This window comes from Protopterus annectens, chromosome 2.part1 (genome assembly GCF_019279795.1).
Source record: "Protopterus annectens isolate FY-2018-M chromosome 2.part1, PAN1.0, whole genome shotgun sequence".
Classification (NCBI taxonomy): domain Eukaryota; kingdom Metazoa; phylum Chordata; order Ceratodontiformes; family Protopteridae; genus Protopterus; species Protopterus annectens.
Window position 1 is genome coordinate 77678344 of NC_056729.1, and position 25336 is coordinate 77703679.

The 25336-nt window shown below is 40.4% G+C and overlaps 1 protein-coding gene across 4 annotated transcripts in view; it reads left to right on the forward strand.

Annotated features, from left to right (window-relative positions):
- The window catches only part of SH3D19 (SH3 domain containing 19), a 2322497-nt gene that overhangs the window by 1345174 nt on the left and 951987 nt on the right, over positions 1 to 25336 (forward strand). For all 4 annotated transcript variants that reach the window (XM_044062032.1, XM_044062033.1, XM_044062034.1 and 1 more), the window contains one exon: positions 9353 to 9411. In XM_044062032.1, the coding sequence (XP_043917967.1) occupies positions 9353 to 9411 (59 nt within the window). The remainder of the gene's footprint in view (positions 1 to 9352; positions 9412 to 25336) is intronic.

Genomic DNA, 25336 nt, shown 5'->3' on the forward strand with positions numbered 1-25336 from the left:
TCCTGCAAATTTAGTCAGCCAGGAGCCACTGACATTGGCCTTGACTTCAGTGAAGTAAATGCTAAAAAGGAACAGTCCCAGGACCAATCCCTGAAGGACTCTACTTTTGACTGGCCTTTTTATAGAGGTGGACTCTCCAATTCTAACTTCCTAGGTCCAGTCTATGAGCCAGCTGGCAATCCAGCAGGTGATATAAGGGTTTATACCTAACCTCTTCAGTTGTCAACAATGTTTGAGTGGGGTATTGTGTCAAATGCTTTGGCCAGTTCAGGGTAGGTAGTGTGAGCCATTTTTGCTGTCATGCATTGCTTTGATGTCCTTCTGAAAGCAGCCCAGTAGGTTGAGTAGGCATGACCTGCCCTTGACAAAATCAAATTGGATTGGGTTCAGTGTCTGGAAGGTTCCTTTATCATTATTGATCATTTACATGGCTTTGTATATGAGACTAGTGAGACTTGTGTGTCTGTAGTTTCCAGGGTCTGTACATGGCCTACCTTTGTGCAGAGGGATGACTGCTGCGGTTTTCCATTTGTTGTGCCCAAAGCCTGTTTGGAGGCTACAGTTGAGTATCAATTCCAGAGGGCCTGATAGGTCATGTTTAATGCTATTTAGAAGTCATCCTGGGATGTTGTCTGGGCCCATTGTTACAGTCTTCTTGGCCTTAGAGAGAATATTAAGGACCTTTTCCCTAATTTTATTTGATGGTATTTTCTGAGGGAATGTTGAGGGGAAGAGCGGGGTAAAGTTGGAGTTGAATTTGTTAGCCTTTAGGTTTGCTATATCTTCTCACTCAGTATAGGTGGCTCCTGTTAACAATGAGCTCTACACACAATTGTGTATTGCCTTTGAGATTGTGGACTTAGATGAAAAATGCCTTGTGTTTGTCCTTGATATGGGAGGCCAAATGCACCTTATATTTGGCTTCCGTAGACTGTATTTGTCCTCTGTGTTGTTTGTTTAATTTGATGAAAGTACTTTTATCCTGGTGGTTGCTAAACCTCTAATTTTGCTATGATTTTCCTCCTTCTGTTGTAAAGCCTGTTTATTTTGTGATTCCACCAGGGTGGCTTATTTTTTGAGGTAGTTCTGTACTTCTTCCTGCGGGGTACAGTTGCCTCTATGCTACTATTAGCATGTTTATATATGGTTTCTGTGAACAGGCCTTGAAATTTTGCCAGGTATCTCTTAGTAGGAGGAAGTTAGCTTTAGAGTAGTTCTTGAATGTTCCAGGGGTAGCTAGTGTAACAGGTTTTATTTTTATTTCAAAGCAGACCATTTTGTGGTCTAACTTTACAAAGAAGACCTTACACTAGGGGGTGTGCAGCGCTCTCCCATATTAAAAAGGAACAGATCAAGTATGTTTGCACCCTTGGTGTGTTGTATTGACAGCTGGCCCAGGGGAATTTGTGATTACAAAGTCCAGGAATCTCTGTGCCTGTACATTTGGTGTCGTATATGATTCCCATTTAATAGTGGAGTAATTAAGTTCGCCCATGAATATGGTATTGGGTTAGATGGTGAGTGTTTCCAACAGCTTTAAATATATGTTATGGGTTTCCTGTGTCATAAAGGGGGACCCATAACTTTAAGGAAATTGTATGGGATTTTGCCTATGGTGATTTGAATGTAGAGAAGCTCAAGTGCATTGTCCTGTTTGACTAGCCTTGAGGTAATATTTTTTTGTAAACTGAGACACCTCCACCTTTAGTCCCAGTCTGTGTAGCAGCTGGTCTAGATATGTGGAAAGCAGCGGCTTTAAACCATGTCTCAGTGACAGCACAGACATCAGCATTTTCTAGGGTGAGGAGAGCTTGTAGGGAGTAGAGTTTTTTTTTTTTTTTTTTGCTTAGACTCCTAGCATTGAGCAATAAAACCTGTAGATTTTTTTGGTTTTGATTTGCTGTGTTGGAAGTACTTTCAGTTTGGCATTGCCTAAAAAAGGTGCTCTGGAGGAGGACAATGTTTTAGCCAATATTTGAAAGATTAGAGGGGAGAGGTGCAGACAATCCCTGGCAAAGCAGTGTAGTCTGTTGATAATTTCCTTCAGTGCTGACAAATATTGCACCTCCTTAGAATGGCACCAAAAACTAAGCCATTTATTAAAGTCAAGTTATCTTCTGTTCGTATTACAGCATCATCCTTGGAGAAGGTAAAATGCTGCTCAATGCTAGGCTTATACCAGCCTGGGACACATATCCAAGAACTCCATGGTGTCTGTCTTCATACAGTGTACGGAGGTGCATTCCCAGTCATTTACACTCACATGGACTATGAGTCATATCGATACTTGTGGTCCAATGACCTAAGTGCATGCTTAATGTGGCAGATCCTGGCCCCTAATAAGCAAATGACCATGGCTTTCTCCTTACTCAGCCTGGTGAGAGGGACATCAGTGTGTCTTACAATGGAGTCTAAAATGACCAGAATCTTGGATTGTGTGATGGCTTCCCTTATGGGCTTATAAGTAAAGATTCCATGAGATGTGGCTTTATGTATTGATACAGGTGTTGTTTTGAAAGAGTGCGTTTGGGGCTGTTGAGAGTATTTGTTGTGTTTATTCATCTAGAAGGCCTTTGGGGTTTAGAAAGATTAGGTTTAAGTGCCTCAGCATATGTGGGTCTATATGTCTGCTTTGAACTGTGTATGATTGGTGCTGTGACATCCCCACACCGGGCCAGGAATCAAGGAATCTGAATCCTCACCACTGACACTGGAAAGGGACATTCACTTGGAATACAAACAGATAACACTCAGTATTTCCATATGCAGACTTCTCTGCATCAAGCACAGTTTCCCTTAAGAGCACACAGGGCACAGACTCAGCCCGGGGTCTGGGTATCTCTGTCTGTCTCTCCCCAGGTCCCCAATGGCTTCCCAATGGCACTGTGAAGCCAGTGCTTCATGCCCCTGCCCCAAGTAGCTGACACACACACACTCTGAGATTTAATTTTCATAAACACACACACACACCTGGGAAAGGCTGGCACAGATTACTGACTCTACCAGTTTTGCCCACACTATAAAGCAGATTCACTGCCAACAATCCGTTACTATAAGGCTCTTAAAAGGGCATCCAATTATGCTGAGTAAAGTTAATATTAATACAAATGGTAATGTTGACCAAACAGCAAGGCTTTCAGGAGTAGCCAGAGTTATCACCAAATAAATATGTGTAAATACTCTCAAAGCTTACATATTTTCTAAAAAGGACCACCCACAATGAAAACTTTAAATATATTTAATAATAAATAAAAGTACAAGAAAATACTAAATATCTGTTTACAGTAAACACCAGATTTTTCAGTCACAGGGAATATTAAAAATAACGCCGACAGAAAGTTTCACGCAGTTATAGAAAAAGTACTTCTAATCTCACTATATTTTCCTGACTAATCTAAAAAGAATTACTGTTCCCTAGTTAAGTTACTTACTGAATAGAGCAAGGCAAGGTGATTTGTGGGTGAGTGGTCTTTGTTGTCAGATCCAAGACAAAATGCAGATTGCTGAGAGCAAAACAATCACCTCTAATCTCCAACTCCAAAGAATTGAATTAACCAAACAGTGCTGCTGAAAAGCAATGTGATGGAGGCAAATGGACACTGGATCTTAGTGCTTTCATTCACTTTTAGTAAAATCAGAACTTCTTCAGAAATATCCAAAACCCACACTGCACGATTAAATACAAAATTCAAAAGTCATGTGGCTTTTCCAAAATAAAGAAAGAACATGTTATTTCAGTTCTTTGAATGCTGAGAGCAAACTAATTTTGGCTTACAGAATATTATCACACATATCTGGTCATCTGACTCTGTTTCCCGTGCTATCACCAACACTAGAAGCCTATATGATTCTAGCAACTATATGTTACCATACACACAGATAGAGCTTTGCTGAGATCTTTTGGAAGTCATAAAACAATAAAACCATTTCACTCTTCCTACAGGATCTGCAACCTATTCTCTAGCAAAAAAACACAAAAGAAACCACAAAATTTTCGAAACACAAACTGATAACAATAAAAAGGCAAAAGAACATTCACTTAAAATACCGTCTTAAAAATGTTTCAAATGACATCACATCCTGCACTCTCTGTTAAAGTGATAACTACATTGATAAAGTAATATAGTATAAATATATACCTATTTACCAAAATGCACATCGAAAAAAAATAAAATAAAAAAATGTGTGTGTGTGTGTATATATATATATATATATATATATATATATATATATATGGAAAAGTGTGTAAATTAGTTATTTTAACTACTAAAACAATAACCATTAAAAATGGAAAGTTTTATCTTTCCGAGGATAATAAGTTTCAATAAACATTTAAAAGTGCATTGTTCATTTAAACCTGGGTAGACATAGGCATTTAATTGAAGCTGCCAGATAAGCTCTCATTCCTCTAATTTGAGAGACCAAGGGCCCCCACAAATGTCCTTACAAACATGCTTGATGACCAGAAAAAAAAATTGTCCTGGACAAGTTATATGTCTAGCCAAGGCATTTAAGGAATTCTGCTTCCCAATATTATATAAATGTTCATAAATACATTATCTGAGATGCCTTTCAGATAAACAACCCCATGCTCTCACAACTGAACTTACCTTGGATCACAAATGTTTGATTATTAACTTGAAAATTTCTAGTAGTCTCAATATGCTTACAAAAATTACATCTCCCACATTTACACATCCCAGGATTTAATATATCAAGCAGTGACAGGGAAAGCAGCAGATGTACCAAACAGAGGGCCCTTTTTACATACAGATTTTATCAAATAATATTCAGCAGAATTAACAAAACTCAATGTGAGCAGATGTATGTAACATGGCTCCTGCAGCAAATTGCAGTACTCCCATTACTGCAAAAATCAAACTATAAATTTATGCACCAGACCAATCAGAAATAACAAGTAAATGTGTGTTAGGCAAACAAAAAAAATACCTCCATAGTTGTTTGCACAAACACAGATCCTGCAGTAAATCCCAATTCTCTCACTTATTAAAAATTAAACAAAATGTTTATGGCATCTGACCAAACTGAAATTTCAAGCAGATACTTTTTATACAAAAAAATGAAAAAAGCCATAAAAGTAAAGAAAACCTGTATTAGAACACAGATGACAATAAGTACAACTGAAATAAGTAACCAAAAGTGTAATTCCTGCCTTCCTTTAAAGGGCAGCAATGGGATTCTGTTATCAAATGCTCAACTTCTCTGTCCTTTTTCTCCCTATTTGCAGTCCCTGCTATGAATAAACAGATATACAGCATGTAAAATATTTTAAATTGATTGTTTTTCTCCACTAGAATAGTACCTTATTGTACTGTGGTGGTTTCATTTCCAAAAACTTTTGCCCCGCCCTGGTAAAGCTTGCTGCAGTCTCCATTTCATTGATGTCATCACCACCTTTGAATACAGGTAGTTTTCTGGCCAGTTTCCTTCCCCAAACTGACATTTCCACGACCTTCCTAAAACCCACCTATGCTGTGATGTCACAGCTGCCTGGTCCTTTCCCTACCCATACAGAAAGTAAAGGGTAGAACAAGGAAACAGTACATGAGTCAAGTCTCCTGCTGTGGGCTGTCAATCACAAGTAGTAACAGCTCAAATTACCCATAGCACTTTGACAGCTAGGGAAGTTAGGTGTGAAGGGGATGAGAGATGAGTCAAAGTAGTATAATTCAGGCCTCACAAAACACTGCAGTTTAGCCATTCTGAAAAGAAGCAGCAGTAAAAAGCACTTTGAAAGTCTGTTCTGTGGCATTTGCACTGTTTGTGTTTTAAGTAGTCACTGAATAGCATGGAATATTACTTAAAACTGCCTGAAAGACAGCAGTGTATGCATGTAAAATCAATGCAGTGATAAGAGCTTCAGGAAGAAATGGGCATACATGACATCATTTTGTTTTTTTGTTTTTTTGTTTTTTTTACAGATAAGCACTGCATGATGGAACAGACTAAACAGAATTATTTCAAGATGCCAGACCCCATGTGGTCAGACTCAAAAACTGTGTATAAAAATATTTAAAAACCTGTAAATAGTCCCAGAGTAGTGTTAAAAAGTAGGAAGCATAAAACCATGATGAAATAAACATGTTTTTTTGAGTCTGTGGGTGCGGTTCTCCTTTAAATCTCATTCTTCCTCCAAAGTGTTATTCTGCATATATTGTTCTCACAATTTCCAGTTTTTCTATATCATTTGTTCCTACCCTTTTCTAAAGATTCCAATTCCAGTTCTTTTATCTCTGTTACAATATTCAACATTTCAAATACAGTTGGTTTAGAGTTTGATTTCCATTTTCTAGTAATTGCTTTTTTTTCGTACCCAAAAGCACTTGCCTTTCTAACCATCTATGATTTTTTTTAAGGTCATTGCAATGACTTTTAATGCTTGGAGGCTGAGAGGTGTGCTGATAATAAAGCTGTCGCTTTTGTGACTGAGCAGTGCTACCATCTATCATTTCACTTTTATGATAAGTTATGCTTGGAATTGACTTATAATAAAAGTTACTCAGTCCATTAAACAAAACAAAGCAAAAAAATAGCATAAGAAAGGGAGCCATTTCCATCCTGCTTCCACTTCTTTTTTTACCACTGACAGTGGTATGCAACCAGCATATCAGTCTCAGATTACTGCAAATACTTTACTCTGGAAAGATCAATCCCTGAGAAAATGTTGGCTGATAATAAAAATGAAACTTAACAGAATGCATTGAATGTCTTGAAAGTTTAGTCAATCAACACATAAAAGGTAATTCCCAATGCAAGATAATTTAAATACTCAAAATTTTGCCACGTTTGCTTATTATCAGATGGAGAAGCTAAGTTGAGTTTAGTGAAGACTTGCATCTTCCAGCTTCTTAAGTAAATTTAACTCTAAGCTGCACCCACATTTTTTTCTTGCATTTCAGCTACTTAGCAAATATTTGCATTTGTATCAAGTTAAATAAGACCCCTTATGAATGACTACATTTTTGTACCAACCTGAACAGAGGTGCTTAAGTACTATTTATTCAGTGCGTGTGATGGTTAACATTTAGACTGACCCGTGGTCAGTAGATTTGAAGGCGGTACAGCTCTTTGTGAGTGTGTTTTGGAGGTCTCTGTTGTTTAGGTAAGTTTTTAGTGAGGACCCCTGCATTGGTGTGTGTGTGCGTTGTGCTTGGCTATGTGATGTGGGTGGTGTGACGTTTGTGCTACCAATCTCCTCTTTGTCAGCTGACTGACTGTGGTGCGAGAGAGCATGGATTCTAGGTTACTGATGTAGATGCATTTCTCGCAAGTAGAAGAATTATGTGCTAGGAGAAGAGGGCCGTCAGTAAACATAAGGCAGTTGCTACACTGTCTCAGTATGCCCATGTTGTCCAGGCTGGCAGGAGAAACTGATGGGAATTGTCCAGACATAGTGTCTGAATACTTGGCAGACTCATGGAGAGAGGGTTTGTCCACAAGAGTGTAGACCACAAAACCTTCTTAAATATAAAATAACTGGCCTGAAACACAACTACGATTCTTGGTATAGCATATATATTTAATCAGGCTACTAACAAGAAGTAATAAATGCAGAATAAGAGCATTTGAATAAAGTGTATTTTTTTCTTAAGTGGAGAGCAGCTGAATAAAGTGTATTTTTTTAAGTGGAGAGGGAGAAAACAGAAAATAATTCAAGATTAAGAGGGTTGGCCTTCCCAAATGCTCTCTCTGTATACAGTAGACAGAGCTGATGAGACTTGTCAGCTAATCCACTTGCAATGAGAAATAAATCATGTTTGGATACATAGCTTCCAGTTTTCAGCTACGTTTCCCCTCAGCAAATGATTTCTAGGGGGTTGCAGTACTGATACATTTCCTCTGAGATTTATATTTACAAGCACACTTGCATTATTGTAAGCAAATATACTTCACTTCTGCAAATGTGTCTGTTTCGTCCTAACAGAAACCCCCTCCATTTAAAAAAAATGTCATGTTATGAGGGTTAAGTGATAAAAAGAGAAGAGATATGATCTAGCCTTCCTAAGTTCTGCATTCCAACTGTTTTTTAGAAGCAAAGCTGTACCACAAAGTGCAAGCTAATTAATGCAGCTAGCACATTAGCATAAGCTATTTAGCCATATGCAGTAGTGTGCAAAAATCTTCTCAATGTCAGTTTACTTCAGCAGTCATGGTTATTTTTTTCCATGCTAACATTTTGCACGGTATGAGTCAGCTGTTTATATCCTTGCGGTAGCTGGAGAAGGGAATTAGGTAGTTGAAAAAGTGGTTTTCCACACAGTTAACCAGCTGCATAGTTTATCATCAGCAAGTCCAGTGCTTTTAAAGGACATTTGACTAAAGCATTTGCTAACCGTAGTGTGTGTTTTAGGGGGTGCTGTGGCTTCTTGGCCATCTGTTTACATGTTAAGCAAGTAATTTAGCTTGGATTTGTAGTCTAATGGTAGAAGCGTGTTAGCTAGTGCACTTGTTTTTGAGAGCTCTCATACCCTGTTCTCTGTGCCTCTTCCTGGCTGTTGTTACTCAGCTGTATGGTAATCTTTTCCACTGGAATAACGCAGTCCAAAAATCCACTTAAAGTAAGATAATTCTGATATGCATACTTAAGTGCATCTGAAGATCTTTGACTGGTGTGCATCTCTAATATAACTCTTCCTTTCACTCATCAAGCACAGCCTTGCTATAGGGGCTTTGTATATACCTAATGCCATGGGATTTGTTAGTGGGTTTGTAATGTGATACATGTCTGTGGTGTTTGATTTTCCTTACAGAAAAGCCCTCAGTTATATTTGAAGGCCAGCCATTGTGCAGTTTAATGGTTAAGTGAGGCCTTAAACAAGTCTCAGTGAACTTGTCAATATGGGCCTCTGAACTGGGGATTCCACGAATAGCAAGATGTAGATCATTTGATTCCACTGGTGCAATTAACTTTGTCATGAAGATCTTCAGATTTGATGGATACATATTAGAAATTTCTTCCACATTTCTTTTAGAGTTCTGGGTAAAAGACATGAATTCTCATTGCCTTGTGTATGTTTAAACTAAAATCAATTTAAGAATTATTTCTTCTGTGAAAAGATTAAGTACATTGTGTACCCCTGTGCCCTGAGCATGTCTGCTGACTAGGTGTATTGTGAGTACAGTACATTATTTATTCATTAATCCACATCTTTTACTGACCATCCACTCTGTTAAGCCTTTCCAACCTCCTGTTTTCTTTATTTCATAATGCACTCATATCTTTTTCTCCCTTTACTTTGTGAAGGTGACCATTTGGTGTGTTAAAAGTGCACAGTGGTAACTCGATGTCATGGTCCTGCAGAATCATCAGCTTTTTCTTTTGTTCTTTTAGAATTCAAAACATTCAGAATGGGGAGGAGCAACGACTGCACAGCCTGTGTTACCACCCAGGTAAGTTTGTAACATTTACACATATAGAAAGGGAACACTGCAGAAATGTCACGCGCACACAGCTCAGGAGGGAATTATGATTGTCAGTGCCCAGATGATTCTGAATTTTTGTACATTTTTTTTTTTTGAACCACACACACAGACACACACACACACACACACACACACACACACACACACACACACACACACACACACACACACAGTGTCCGGAGGACTGAGCCTAATGTCTCCTCTACCTGCATGCGATCAGACCATTCATTCCAGGAATCACAGGGCAAGATGAGATTCCTAAGGGCCTGAGAATCATCAGTCAATTCATTTGTTCTGAGATGAGAGTCAGATTGTGGGATGTAGAACTGTATTATTTTTGATAAGAATTCTTCCACTAACTTTTTTTCCTTCCAATCCCAGTAACTTCCAGTAGCATATGTTAATTTCCTTTAGTTGGCGTTTCACCTCTTCTTCCTAGATTTTGCTATGCCTGATTTTGACTTTTCACTGTATGGGGATTCCCATCCCCTGTGTATTTAAATACATGGGTGTTGGGAACAACCAAAAAGTAGGCAGAAGTCAGGAAGGTTTGATTTCATCATAAGTGCAGTAACTTTTTTTTTCTAACATGGCTAACTCTCTCTCAGGTTGCATGTATGTAATTATGTCAGCAAACAATGCATACTCGCTCCCAGAAATTTTGCACAAGGCTTGCACAGTAAGGGGGATCTGACTTGACTGTATCTGATATGAGTGCTAAGGCCAGTCCTGTGTCTCCTTCTCCCCCCACCCAAACAAAGAAACGAGAAAAGCCATTTGGCTACAGTAGTCTCTTTGGCAGTCAGGCTGCTAATTGAATCTAAATCATCAGTGATACAGACATGCATTCCTTCTTCACCAGTAGGACTCCTAATTTGCATCAGCAGCACATCTTAGTTTAACATCTCCATAGGGTTCTCTGAGTGAGGTCTGGCCAGACTTCCAGAGTTTCACCTACTCCCTAGAAAAGAAAGAATCATTTCCTAAGAGACTTATCGGACTCTGAAGGGGAGAAAACAGGTCACAGTTATTCTCCCCTTTGAGGTTTCTGAAATTCCATCACAGGGGATATCTCGTTTGGGAAGACACTTTCTGATGAAAGAGCAATTTAAGTGGGAAGCAATGGAGTGCTTAAATGCCCAGAAAATATACAAGGGCCTTCTGTATTTGGCACTGCATAGTATTTGGCCATTCCTCTAGTGCTTGAGGCCTTGCAAAATGGCTTTATTGCTGCAACCCTGAAACCAGATTCCTGTTCCTCTTGCTCTTAGGAGTTATGATTATTTTAATGGGATGTAAGGTCCTTTTAAATATCTGGATAAGAAGACAGTATCAGATCCAGCAGTGGTGTCCTTAGATGCTGCAAAAGAATACAAGCTGGTGCCACGTCCAAATACCCTTCCCAATGACAAGGAGAGCAGAACCTTGGACTGTTTTGTAAAGAATGTGCACGTCAACATCCCTGCTCTTCATTGCCCTAAATTGCCAAACTAAAATGATCAGGTATCAGAGTGAAATCCTTAAGCAACTGAATAAGGAATTAAGGAGTGCTGCTGTCAGTACTCTGAAGGCAAAATCCAATTCTGAGGAGGGCAGACACCATATTACAATAAAATGTGGTTATGATGCTGTAGACTCACCCAAAGCTGCTACTGTGTGGACAGTTATTAATAAACATGACTGACTGAGGAGGATATCACCCCCTGCCAGAGGATCTGAAAGTTCAACTCCTTAATGCATTCCTGGATAAGGAGCTGCACTTTGGATCCCCTTCACAAGAGCTATTAAAAAAAACTAGAGGAAATTAGTAGGACAATGGAATCAGTCAAACAAGTATTCCACCCTCTTATACCAAGATACAATAGAAACTAACCATTTAAACCCTGACTTAAATTCCAGCATCAGGGGTAAAAAGATCTTTCAAAAAAAGAAAGTGGAAAAGTGATTGGAAAGGGAGACATGGGAACTCTTTGGGCCATGTCTCAAATAGGGAGCAGCATTAGAGAATGTGACACTTCTGTGTCCCACCTCACTTATCAAACATCCAGTGACAGCATTCAAATCCTCCATGCTATTTATAGAAGTCCAAACGAATAGGATGCCAAATGCCCCCATTCTCAAAACATTGGAAATCCCTTACAGAGGACAAATGAATGCTGCAGGTGGTCTCCCAGGGATATACAGGCTGCAGTTCCTATCTCTCCCAAAGTTCCAGGAAATTTCTCTAGTTCCCAATGGTGAGAAGCATCTAGTGTGACCATTGCTGGATAATTTGCTTCTGCAAAAAGCTACAGAGAGAAAGAGATAGTACAAAAGAGATAAGAGATGAGTGGCTTCTTGTCAAGATTGGTTCTGGTGCCAAGAAAACATGGCCCTTAGGACACCAAACCCTGAACCTGTCAAGGTTAAATAAATTTAAAAAAGTGCCAAAGTTCAAGATGATGAAGTTTCATTCCAGGTTGATCTTCCTGTTTCATCAATCCTTGATGGTTACCCTAGACTTGAAAGATGCATACATGCACATACCTAAAGACAGGGATCACTTGTGCTTCCTCAGGTTCAAAGCAAGGGCATCCCACTACCAGTTTAATACTTTAACAATTGGGTTAGCCACTGTTCCCAGGGTTCTTATCAGTTCCCTGGCTTTGCTGTTATGCTGTGCAGGACAAAGGGCACACATCTTCTCATGTCTGGACAACTCCCTAACATAGGTCCAATCTGATGAGGGGTTAGGGTGTTAACTTACACACTGGCCTGCATGCAAAAACAGGGTCATTATGTCTCTTTCTGTCTTATAGGTTCATAGGTAGGTACTAAGCTATCAGCCCAAGGGCCTAAGTAATCCTAGCCAACAAGGTTCCCTGGCTTACATCACCCAAGAAAGTTAATTTCCTGTGCCCATGTCGAGCAGAGCCACAGAAGTGATCCCCGGGGTGTATTTCCTATTTCCCATCCACTCATCAAGATTTTTCTTGAAGAGTGCTAATGAGGAACTTTGCTTGACATAGATGGGTAGCTTGTTCCAGAGTATAGGAAGTCTCTGGGACAGGAATCTGTCCCTCCAGCATGTCCTGTTTATTGTGGTAACAAGGTTTAGATCCCTAGAGTGTGTAGCTCGGAGGGATTGGGATTTCTTAAGGTGTAGCATGTCCAACAGCTCTGGGTTTAACATAACATTATATGTTAGGCAGAGATCACCTCGGAGTAGGCGATATGCTACAGAGTAAAGCTGGAGTTTTTTGAGACGGTCAGTGTAGGGCCAGTAATCCTCTTTGTGAGGTACTTCTGTGGCCTTTCCAGCTGCTGCAGATGTCTTGTGAGGTACATTCCAAAAGGTGTGTTGTACTCTATAATGGGTCTGAGTGCCAAGGAGAGGAGAACAATGACCTCTTTTTTCCTGGATGGGAGAACCCTTTTGTGATGAGGTGTGCCACGTAGAAGGATATCCTGACTAATGTGGTGATGTGATTATCAAAGAAGAGACTACTGTCCACCTGAATCCCAAGGTCTCTTATCACACCAGGCATCTGTCTCAGTGAGGCCCTTCTGTAGGATGTCCACATCATTTGGGGACTCGACTATGGATCCTAGTTTGCAGTAATCTGCGAACTTTGTTAGCCAGAGTCCTTCTGTGTTAGCCTGTACTTCAGAGAATTAGATACCAAACAGGAGAGGTCCCGGGACTGAACCCTGTGGTACTCCACTTGTCACTGGTTTGAAGTCAGATTTGGAGTCTGCAACTTTTACAGTGTGGGTTCTGTCAGTGAGCCAGTTGGCAACTCATCTTGTGATGTAGGAATTTATACCTAGTTTAGTGAGTTTAGCTATAATTCCAGAATGGGGGATGGTGTCGAAAGCCTTGGCAAGGTCAAGATAGGCTGTGTGAACCACCTTACCCTCATCTACAGCTTTGGTGACTGCCTCAAAGAAGTCGATCAAGTTCAGAAGGCATGATCTGCCTTTCAGAAACGCGAACTGAGTGGGATCAGAGTTTGGAGGTTACCAATGTCTTTGTTTATGAGTTCCGTGATACGTTCCATGGCCTTGCAGGCCAGGCTCGTCAGGCTAATATGGCAGTAGTTCCCAGGATCAGTGGTGGCTCCTCCTTTGTGGAGTGGGATAACTGTTGCTGTGCACCATTCAGTGGGCACAAAGCCTGATGTGAGACTATGATTGAACATGGTGCTTAGGTGGGGAGCCAGTTCATTCTGAAGTTCATGTAAAATGCAGCCCTGGGATGTTGCCCAGTCCCATGGATGCTGTGTTTTTGGTTTTAGAGTGCAGCTTTTACCTGCATAGATGTGATTACAGGGACTCTGCATTCTTCCTGTATAGATATGGGCCCTTTAGGGGTGAGGGGGGGGGGGTAAGGTTAGCACTGGACCTATCTGCCAGGATGTTGGCAATATCAGTTGGTTCTGTAATTGTTGTGCCGTTGTGCTGCAACTCAGAGCAGATCTGGGTGTTGCCATTGAGATTCCTGACATAGCTATAGAATGCTTTGTGGTTGCCCTTAGAATCAGTGGCAATTTTGTTTTCATAGCTAGCTTTGTAGGATCTTATATGGGATCTCAGCTTCTTACTGAGGCTGACCAGGGAGCTCCTCCACTCATGGGATTTTACTCTCTTTTGCAACAGTTTCTTCATTCTGTTGTACAGTTTGTTTATGGCAGGGGGCCACCAGATTGGCTTCCTTTTTTGGAGGATAGTGTCTTGGTTCTGATTGGAATAGCACGATCCATGCACTCGTGTAAGTGCTTATAGAATGCATTTGTGTAGGATTCAGCAGTCGTAACTGTATTGTCCATCTGCATGGGTGTCATGAAGTTCGCCACTTCTGTCTTAAGAAGCATGAAGTTGGCTTTGGAGAAATTTTTTACTGTGGTTTCTTTAATGATGGGTGGGGGCGGGATGCGGATATCTAGGGTGATTAGCTTATGGTCGGATCTGACCAACGAGGATTTGATTTCAGGTGTGGAACACCGGTCACTCATGTTGGTAATGACTAGGTCTAGGATATTGTTGCCCCTGGGGAGGGTGTGAATACGTTGATCCAGGGTATTGGAATTTATGAATTCCAGAAAGCGTTGAGAGAAGGAGTTGGTACATGAGTAGTTTTCCCAGTTAATGGTGGGTTAGTTGAAATCACCCAGTAGGGTGTTTGGTTGAACCCTAATATTTTCCAGTATATCAAGAAAAGAGTGGGAATCCTGGGGCATAGTGGGGGATCTGTAGCAAGCTACAATGTGAATTGCAGTTTTGCCCAGAGTTAGTTGCACTTGGATAACCTTGGATGCATTATGCTGCGCAACTAGCCTGGACATGTGGATAATCTTAATGAATATGGACACACCTCCACCTTTGGTGTTCTGATCCAGGTTAGATGGCCGAAAAGTGTGGTATGAGTTTTATAGCCTGGTAATGCAGGGGTGCTCTCTAGAGTCTTGAACCAGGTCTCGGTCACTGCACAGATATCGATATTCTACATTTTAAGGAGTGTCTCAAGTGAGTGCATTTTGAGATTTAAACTTCTAGCATCAAGTAGCATTACCTTCCCAAATTCAGTCTGAAACTCTTCATAACAATTTCATTTTTTGGCAGCTCTGCTAGACTGTCATAGTCAGAAGACCATTCTCACAAGACAAAATAGGCTTCCTAATTGACTTCTTTTTGGAAAGCTGCCAGCAAGCGCATTCCTCAGAATCATGGGTTAATTGGCACAAACATCCTTATGGCTCTCTTGGCAAGACTTCGCATCAGGAAATTTTATTTATTTATTTGTTTATATTACGTTTGATTAGAGGGTAGTGTTCGACTGGGCCAGGAGCCCATTTTCAGCAGAGAACTGGGGAGAAAAGCTCCAAAATTACATTACATAATATTTTACAGTAACATGAATAGAAAAACACTAAGCACTACTTAGAGTTAAACGTTACATCAAATCAAGTTCACAGTATTCAGGTATAAATCATGAGAGCATCAAAGCAATATTTGTAGTACACACACTTTTTTTTTAATTTTTTAAAAAACAATCAAAAGTAGATAGGAACTAGTTGTCTCAAAGGGTAGAGTAAGCTATTTATTTTGGCATATGGGAGAAGTTTATGGAAGTGATGCAAGGTAGACAACTGAGAGTAGAGAAGAGGAGAGAGGTGTGTGTGTGTGTGTGTGTGTGTGTGTGTGTGTGTGTGTGTGTGTGTGTGTGTGTGTGTGTGTGTGTGTGTGTGTGTGTGTGTGTGTGTGTGTGTGTGAAATTAACCTGAAGATGAAATTTCACTGATACCACAGATGGATGTAGTACCAGCATGCACAATTGTTGGGGAGACCATATGCTTGCTTCGTTGCATAAACAGGAAGGCACATGATGAAGTCACCAAGTACAATGGAATCTTTGTGTTCCCTTTGGGCAGGTATCTGACAATCAAACTGTGATCACAGATGCCTCTGATACTGCTTGGGGAGGCAGGGGACTCCGCCAAATTAGTGTACAGGACAGCTGGGACCAAAAACAATTGAAGAGGCATGCATATTAACATAAAAGAAGTGATGTCAGTAACCTTAGCATTCAGTGCCTTCAAACCAGTCTGGAAACCAGGAGTTTTATGCCTCTTACCAGAATACACTACAGTGTTGCGGTACATAAATAAAGGGATGGACTCATTCTGATCTTCTGTTCACCTGGACAGTGCAAGCATGAGAAGCAGCAATGGAATCGGCCATAACCCAGAGGCCTGCATATACCCCCCTTCTCAAACAAATGCATTGTTGAATCACCTGAACAGCACAACTGCAGATCGCTGTAAATGGATATTAAACATGGATATTTTTCTGAACTTGTCTTACAGGTGGGTTGTATCACAAATAGACCTGTTTGTGTCTCCAAGCAACTGATTACCATACAAGAGGCTTTGGGCAGTGGATAATTCTCCTTCATTGCAGGTCTGTTTCCATACTATCCTATCCTCTTGCTCCCCAGGGTGATGCAGGAAAGAAGGGAGGATGGGTCTTAATGCTACTGACAGCACCTTTTGACTGAGGTTGGCACTGGTTCTTCCCCTTAATGGAGATGGTAAGAGAGGAGACATTATCTCTTCCTCAGCATGTAATCTTTCTGTCCAATCACATGAGATCCTTGGTGAACCTGAACACACAGACTGACAGTGTGGACTATATGATCTTATTGTCCTCTAGGCATCTATTGTCAGGGCGCATGCTAAAAATCAGGAGACAAACTACAAGGCCTAGTACCAGAAATTCCTACTTAATAAGTGGAAAAGATTTTCTGTTTGTTGCCAAAAGGAATCAAGGTATCTGTTTATTGGGATATATGTGGTGCTGCAATACCTGCCTAAACTTTGTGAAACAGAACTATACTACCCTTGGTGAAGATACATTTGATAAGTGTGTCAGACTGTCTTCACTTCAGCCTTTTTGCTAGCGATTAAACCAGGACTGAAAGGAGCTTTATATCTGAGGCCCCATATGAAAGTGGTGACTCCACTATGGGACTTGAATATTGTCCTGGAGAAACTGGTGCAGCAGTATTTTAACTTGGCTGCCACAGTACCTGTCAGTTTCTTGATACAGAAAACAGCCATTTTACTGTAGCCAGAATTTCTGAACTCCAAGACTTGATGTGCAAAGAGCTCTTTTTACTTTTCCACAACAGTAGAGTCATCTTATGGGCAGATGACAAGAAATAACTATATAAAGGGTCAACCTGCCAAACATTAGGGGGTGCATATAACACAAAAGCTGAAAATAGACATTTAAAAAAACTGATCTGTATAATAGGTGGGTATAATAACTTCTTATAATTGTTACACTGTCCATATTATTTTGGAACATGAATGGCCTCCCAAGTATAGATAGAAAGGTAAGAGTACTGAATTATTAAGAAATGCAGAGTGCAAGTAGCAGTGCTGCAGGAGGCAGATCTGGAAAGAAGTGAGCATGTGAATTTGATAAAGAAAGGATTTCAGGATGGATATTCAGCAGAATATCAGGGACAAAGGAAAAGAACAGTACTTATATTGTTAGAGCAGCTCCAATAGTGATAGATGAGGGAAAAAAATAATAATAGGTTCATAGGTTAGTACTAGGCTAACTGCCCTTGCGAGCCATTTTAAGCCTAGCCCAATTATCCCTTGTGAGACTCAAACCCTGCACCTTGTGTTTTTAAGGCAAACACCTTAACCATTAGGCTAGATCTACAATGGTAGTTTTGTGCTGGTAATGGGCTATTACCAAGGTAGAAGGATTACCCTGATGTGTACTTGTATTACTTGTATTCCATCTAAAACTGCTATAATGGAACTTAAGAAAATTTGGGGGGAAATAATCAGCTTTCAGCAGGAAATATTAATTGTAGGTGGGGAATGGAGTCTGATTTTAAACAGTGAAGGATGTATGTGGGAGACCAAGAAGGGAAAATATAACAAAAAGAGGGTAGATTTCTGAAGAAAGTTATGAAAATATCTTGAATGGAAGATGTGAATTCAGTAGTAGGAACTCTGAAAGAATTTACATATTTATTTCCCCGAGTACAGTAACTGGGCTAGACTAGACATAATTTATATTTCACAGTTACATGTGCATTTAATTGAAAGCTTTAATGCACGCCCAATAAGTATTTCAGATCATACACCAACATCTAAGATAAAAATGCCGGATAATGAAGTAAAACTGAGGCACAGTGGTACTTTCTCACATTAGCTGTTAAAACGAGAATAATTTAAGGAATAGGTAGAGAAATTATTTAAGAGTTATTAGGGATGAAGTTATAGTTAGAGTGGGATAAAGTGAAAGTGGAGATTAAAATAGGATAGAAGTTAAAGAAAAAGAGATATGATTAAGAAGTAAGAATTATTTAGAGTGGCTGACAAAGGTTAAAAAATGGCAAAATAAGGGGCATAGCTGCAGAGTGTCAAAAAGAAAATAAGGGAGTATCTGGATAATATGAATGAGTTTAGAAATCAAGATTGCTGTTGCCCACTGTTTTGATGACTCCAGAGCACAAAAATGTTTAGCACAATGACTTAGGTAACAGAATGTGGAAAGGGTTGTTGTCAAACGTAGGGAGCCTATAACAAGAAAAATAACCAGAGATCCTGTAGGGATATTAGAGATATTTCCAAATTTTTATGAAAATCTATATAAGCAGAGAAATGTGGAAATCAAGAAAGAGCAAAAATGAAAATATGTCAAGGTTAGAGACCGATGAAGCTCGACAGTAAGCAGTTTAGATAGGAGAAGATAAGATAAAAAAGGTGACGTACAATCACTCTGCAGGAAAGGCTCCAGGAATAGATGGTTTTCCTGTCAAAGTTTAGAAGCTTGAAGAGAAGAAAGTGATAAAGTTCTGGGAGGTTTTGTTTAATAGTATTTTACAAGAACAGCAAACACCATCATCCTGGAAGAAAGCTGTGGTGGTTGTAATACCTAAACACTAAGACCCATCGGACCCAGCGTCATATAGGCCCATTTCAGTTTTAAATCATGATTATAAAGTGTCATGTCTATAATAGTTAAAAGAATGGCAAAGGTGTTGCCAACATTGATAGATATGGATCAGTGTGGTTTTGTGAAAGGGAGGCAAACATTTGACATTAATAGAACAGTGATGATCCAAAGGGAAGCAGAATGTAAGAAAATACCACTGTTGTTGTTGAGTCTTAATGCAGAGAAAGCATTCAACAGAGTAAGCTGGGATTTTATGAGTAAGCTAATGGAAGCATTTGCATCCCCTCATACAATAGTAAGGTTAATTAGGAGGATATGTGAGAGGTGGAAGGCAAAAATTAAAGTTGGTGGGTTCCTGTCTGGTAAGTTGTTACTGAACGGAAGAACTAGGGATTTATGTTCTCTTTCCCCTTTCTACATTATTTCTGTTAAACTTATAGCCATTAGCAAAAAAACAAGGGGCTCAGAAATGCAAGGATGTAATTTGTATGGTAATCAAGAAACATTGGCTTTATTTGCAGAGGATAATATTTTGTATCTGATAAAACTGGAAAAAGACATCTCAGTGTTGTGGAACATTGAGACAGTTTCACATCTTTTGGGATATAAAATCAGATAAGATAAAACAAAGACTATAGCAGTAAACTATGCACCCATGCTTGAATTGATTCAGCAATGCCCATATTTATGGGACCACGATCAAATGAAGTATTTGGGGGTATGGATTAAAAAGGACTCTGTTGTGACAGCTAAGTATATGTGGGAATAGAATAAGAAGTTGATACAAAAACTGAGAAACTGGAATCTCTTGTTTTTAGATATTGAAACAAGATAGATCAGGCATATTTTTATCAACCAGGGGAGAAGTCCTGGACAGTAATCAATAAACAGTTGAAGAATTTCATATGGGAGCAGAAAAGGGCAAGGGGTCAAGTGGAATTAGTCGATCCTTACAGTAGAAGATGGTTTAAAATTACCTGATTTGAAGGGATATTTTAGAGGTACACAGTTGAGTCTTATACATACAACACAAACAGAGGGCTATAATTCAAAGTTTAAAGGGATGATGATGAATTAGGGGGAAAATTCAAGAAATAAGGAGAGTGGGATTTTGGATGCAGATCCTTAAGGAGAATAACAGCAGCCACACGGAATATTATATTCATAAAGTAGCATAAAGAATTCTAAGAACCAAGCTGTCATGAGAATGAAGAAAGAAGATTTTGCCAGTATAGATGACTGCAATTTTGGGGTGCAGAGACTAGGCAAAAGGGATGTGGAATTTACTGGAGAAAACTGGCAAAGGAAGAAAAGGTATTAGGAGCAAATAACTAGAGATAGAAAGGTAATGGAATGGGAAGAGGTCAAGGTTGGTTTAGACTTTTATTTCCATTTTCTAGTAATTGTTTTTTTTGTCAGCCACCAGAATTAAACTCAGCAAAACCTTACTATGTCTAGGCAGTTCAGATTCAGTATCACAGCTAAAAAAAATCAGTTTTAGTTGCACCAATTTGCTCCCCCAATATTTCTGACAGCGTAGTCTGCAGAAAGTTTTTTTAAGTCTGCCAACTCATTGCACTCCCAAAAATATGTTCCCAATTAGTTCTTTCTTCCCCATCACACTTCAGCATTTTCAGTCTACCTGAGGAAATATTCTCTAGAGTCCGATTGGGGTAAAAAAAAAATACTTATTCAAATACTTCCAAGCAAAACTCCTAAATCCTTTAGACTTTAAGGGAAAGCAGGAATTGATCAGTTTATGTAATGTTGGATTGATAATAATTATACAAAAGAGTATGTGTGATGTATAATGTTTGCAAATGGGAATATGTCAACTTGGTTTGTTTTCTTTTATATAAATTTATGTTTGCTATGTCGTAAGTGATAATTCAGAGTCATCCGATGGAGTAATCCCATCTTAATTCATAAGATAGTCCATTTGTGATATCACACTAATTCAGTAAGTTAAGTTCTCAGAATTTTTGCTAGCCCAAGAACAAAGAAGAAAACATGTTATGATGTTCATCGTGTTTCACTGTTGCAGTCATAACTCTTGGGTTATCCTGCTGGCAGGCTACCTGCAGTCGGCCAGAATTCCAAAGTCTAGGTCCAGCGTCGGTTGCTGTCATCTCTTCCCTGACGTCAGTGCGCCAGGGGTATAAAAGATGCAGCCGACACCATTTTCTTCAGTCTTTCTTGCCGCGCGGTGCCCGAAGCAAAAGCAGTTCGCAAGTGCCGGTTGGTCGACGCCTGAGATTTTCAAATCCGAATTTCAGAACCTAAGTCTTCATTAAAGCTAAGTACCCCATTGGGGAAACTTTTTTCTTGCTCCAGACTGATGTCAGAAAAAGTTAACAATTGTATTTCTTGTGGGAAGCAAATACCTCGTAAGGATTTTCACTCTTATTGTATTCCTTGCCTAGGCCCTGATCACAACGTTGCTAGCTGTCGGTTTTGTGCTAGATTTAACCAACGCACTATTAAGCGTTGGTTCGATTTTGCATTTCATTACTTTGGCCGAAGATTTAATTATATAATGCCTTTGGAACAGCCAACGACAGTTTACAAAAAATGCAAGGACATGGACAAGGATAGGCATCCGAGGTCCAAAAACAACGACGAGGCCTCCGTTAGGCCAGTCGCTGGTTCGCCAATTCTCAGTGAGGCACTTTCGTAGCCCCTGGCGTCCGCTCCCTCAGAGCCATAGGCCACTTCCGACTCCCACGTGGAGCCGACTGGGCCTCTGGATACTCAAGGTATTGGACACTCAGAAATCATTCCCTCAGATGGGTCCGGAGCCGCTGAGCAGGCATCGGCTTCTGAGGCTGTCTTCAGACCTACACAGCTATATGTTAAGCCATCTTCAGCTTCAAAGACAAAGACTAAAGCAGCTCTAAAGACAAAGAAACAAGTGCAGCATTCTCCTACTCAGACTTCCATGTCTAAAAAAAACAGATGCTTAAAATGGCCGAAGACCTAATTACTTTGATCAGGGTTTCCCATCCCCCTCCTGATAAGAGGCCTAGGCAAGAGACAGAATATGATTCTTCTGATCAGGTTTCTATTTCCTCTGATTCCTCTTCTGAACAGGATTATTCCATGCTTCCCTATGAGGACTCTGATGCTGAAGAATCCATTCCTTCAGCCTCTCCTCCTGAGGATTATTCTTTTGGGGAAACCCTGCATACCATGAGAAAAACATTTCCACTGGGTGAGCCAAGATTATTCTGAATCTAAGAAAAGGCTCAGAGACTTTCTGCTACTTCCTCAACGCAGACCCCTTGCTATTCCACCTGTTCTAGACATTGTAGATGATGTATTTTCAGAGTCCGGCCTGTCCCCTGACTCTCTACCCCCTGCACCTGCTAAGCCAGATAGATACTACAGGGTCCCGGATTCTCATAAATTCCTATATAAAAACCCCACTACTGACCAGAAACTATATCTCAGGATCCCAAAGGGGTCAAGGCTTCCACTGCAAAAAAACCCAGTCCCCTCTGATAGGGATTCTAGGGCTCTGGATAGATGGGGGAAAAAGTTTACACTTCTGCTACCTTGGCTGTAAGGGCTTTAAAATGTCAGTTTCATATGCTTAAATATCAGCAATATTTAATGTCACTGCTTAAACAGAAATTGTTGACAAATACTGAATGTTTGGAGAACAAGGAAATGCAGGTTTTATTGCATGCAACTGAACAAGTGGGAAAGCATACTTTGCAATGTGGTTATGATTCACTGGAGGCCTCTTGCAGGGCCGCTGTTGCAGGTTCTGTTATTAGAAGGCATGCTTTTTTAAAGGAACAGAATCTGCCTGATCATGTTAAAGCAAAATTATTAGATGCCCCATTACAGCATGATACTTTGTTTGGTACTAAAGCAGAAGAGGTGTTGAAAAAAATGGAGGCTAAAGCAAAATCCATGCAAACAGTTAAGGATTTGTTACAGGTACAGCCACCCAGATTTAGCAGGAACTGGCCTTCTAAAAATTGGTCCTTTCCAGTGTCAGACAGACCTCAAAGAGGCAGATACAGGCATCCCAGAGGCAGATCTCAGCCCCAAGGCTCATACAGGCCTAAACAATGGGGTGCTCCTACCTCGGAGAAGACAAATCACAACCTTACAGGAAACAGTCACAATGACTTTCCTCTACCAGATCCAAGCACTTTTCTTTTGGCAGCCCCCTTAGGGGGAAAACTAGCACTTTTTTCATCAAATTGGCAAATGGTTACCCAAGACAAATGAGTCTTGAACATAGTGTCCCAAGGCTACAGGTTCCATTTTCACACCCTGCCAAGGTCAAAAGGTATGCCAGACCTGCCACACAATCAATGAGCAGAGGCACAAAAGCAAATTACAGCCCTCATGGACATGAGGGCCATTCAACAAGTACCACAACAAGAGCAGGGGCAAGGATTTTACTCCAGACTTTTCTTAGTGCACAGAAAGGACAAAACCTGGAGACCAATACTGGACCTGACTATACTAAATACGTTTCTGGAAGTTCCAAAATTCAAGATGGTGACTCTACAGCAGCTGCTGCCCATGCTGGGCGAGAAGGCTTGGCTCGTAACTTTGGACCTAAAAGAGGCATACCTGCATGTCCCAGTCAGATAATCTTGCAGAAGATACCTCATATTCATAGCTGGCTCAATGCATTACCAATTCTCTGCACTGCCCTTTGGCTTATCTACTGCGCCCAGGGTCTTCACAAAATGCCTGGCACCAGTAATTGCATTTTGCAGACAAAGAGGAATTCAAATATATCCCTACTTGGATGACTGCCTTATTCAAGCAGAGAACAAAGACATTCTTCTAAAGCATCTGGCATTTGTAAAAAGATTACTAATTGGCCTAGGGTACACAGTAAATGAAAAGAAATCAAAACTAGTGCCCTCCCAAGAGATAATATTCCTGGGTGCAAGCTCAAATACAACTGCCCAGATGGCTTATCTCACACCAGACAAACAAAAACAACTGACTTCTTACTTCAAAAAATAGGCAACAAAGACCCAGTTATCTGCAAGGAAAATCCTGCAGGCCTTGGGTTTCATGGCATCCTGCATTCTACTAATTCCATATGCCAGACTGCATATGAGGAAACTACAATGATATCTAAAAAGGGTTTGGACTCAGCATTGCCACAGTCTGGAGACAGTAATTACACTCATTCCCTGCCTACAACAGGAGTTTTGATGGTGAGCAGAGGCCTGTCACCACAACAAAGGTCTGCCATTCAATTTACCCACAGCCAGACAGACACTAACAACGGATGCATCAGATTATGCCTGGGGGCCCATATGGCAGGAAAATGTGTTCATGGCGCATGGCCTGCAAACCAGATACATCTTCACATCAATCAAAAAGAGATGCTAGCTGTTCAGAATGCCCTGACAGCTTTCAAGGATCTACTTCATCCAGGACAGCTACTGATAAAGACAGACAATACTACGGTCATGTGGTACATAAACAAGCAGGGAGGTACACATTCCTACCACCTCTGCAGACAAGCAATGACCTTATGAGACACAGCATTGACTTATCAAGTTCACCTGCAAGCACAATTCCTGCCAGGAAAAACAAATACTCTGGCGGACGAACTAAGCAGAAACCTCATGGATCCCCACTAGTGGAAACTGGATCCACAAGTCTTCAGCATGATAACAAGGAAATGGGGATGCCCAGACATAGATCTATTTGTCTCCCCTCACAACTGCCAATTGCAGAGATTTTGCACAAGGATTTATCACAAACAAGCATGGAGAGTGGACGCCCTATCCTTCAGCTGGAAAAATCTAGCAGTATATGCCTTTCCTCCACTGCCTCTCCTTCCCAGGGTATTCCTTAAGGTCAGATAGGAGAAGCCAAAAATGATACTGATTGCACCAGACTGGCCATGCCAGCACTGGTACCCAATCCTAAAGAGCTTGTCTCAAAGTCCAGCATGGATATTGCCTCAAACTTCTCACTTGCTGACCCAACAAAACAATCGGATCCTGCACAGCCAACTCAGGACCTTAAATCTGTCAGCATGGCGGATAATGTAGCCATTCAGAACACTCCTCTTTCAAAAGCTGTTATGGATGTTATCTTGGAGGCCAGGAGGCCCAGTACCAGAAAATCTTATGCAGAAAAATGGAAGAGATTCTGTGCTTGGAACCAGGAACAAGGCATTGACTATCCCTCAGATTTTACAATACCTAACTGAGATGCTGAACAAAGGCCTTTCTTTTTCATCAATTAAGATTCATGCCTCTGCCATTTCAGCCCATTACAATACGTAACCACCTATCTTTTCTCATCCTTTAATAAGGCAGTACCTCAGAGGGGCCAAAAATATCAGGCCTCCAAGGAGAGCACCAATTCCGGCATGGGACCTCAATTATGTCTTGGAAAAACTCACACTGCCTCCTTTTGAACCAGCCTCAACAGT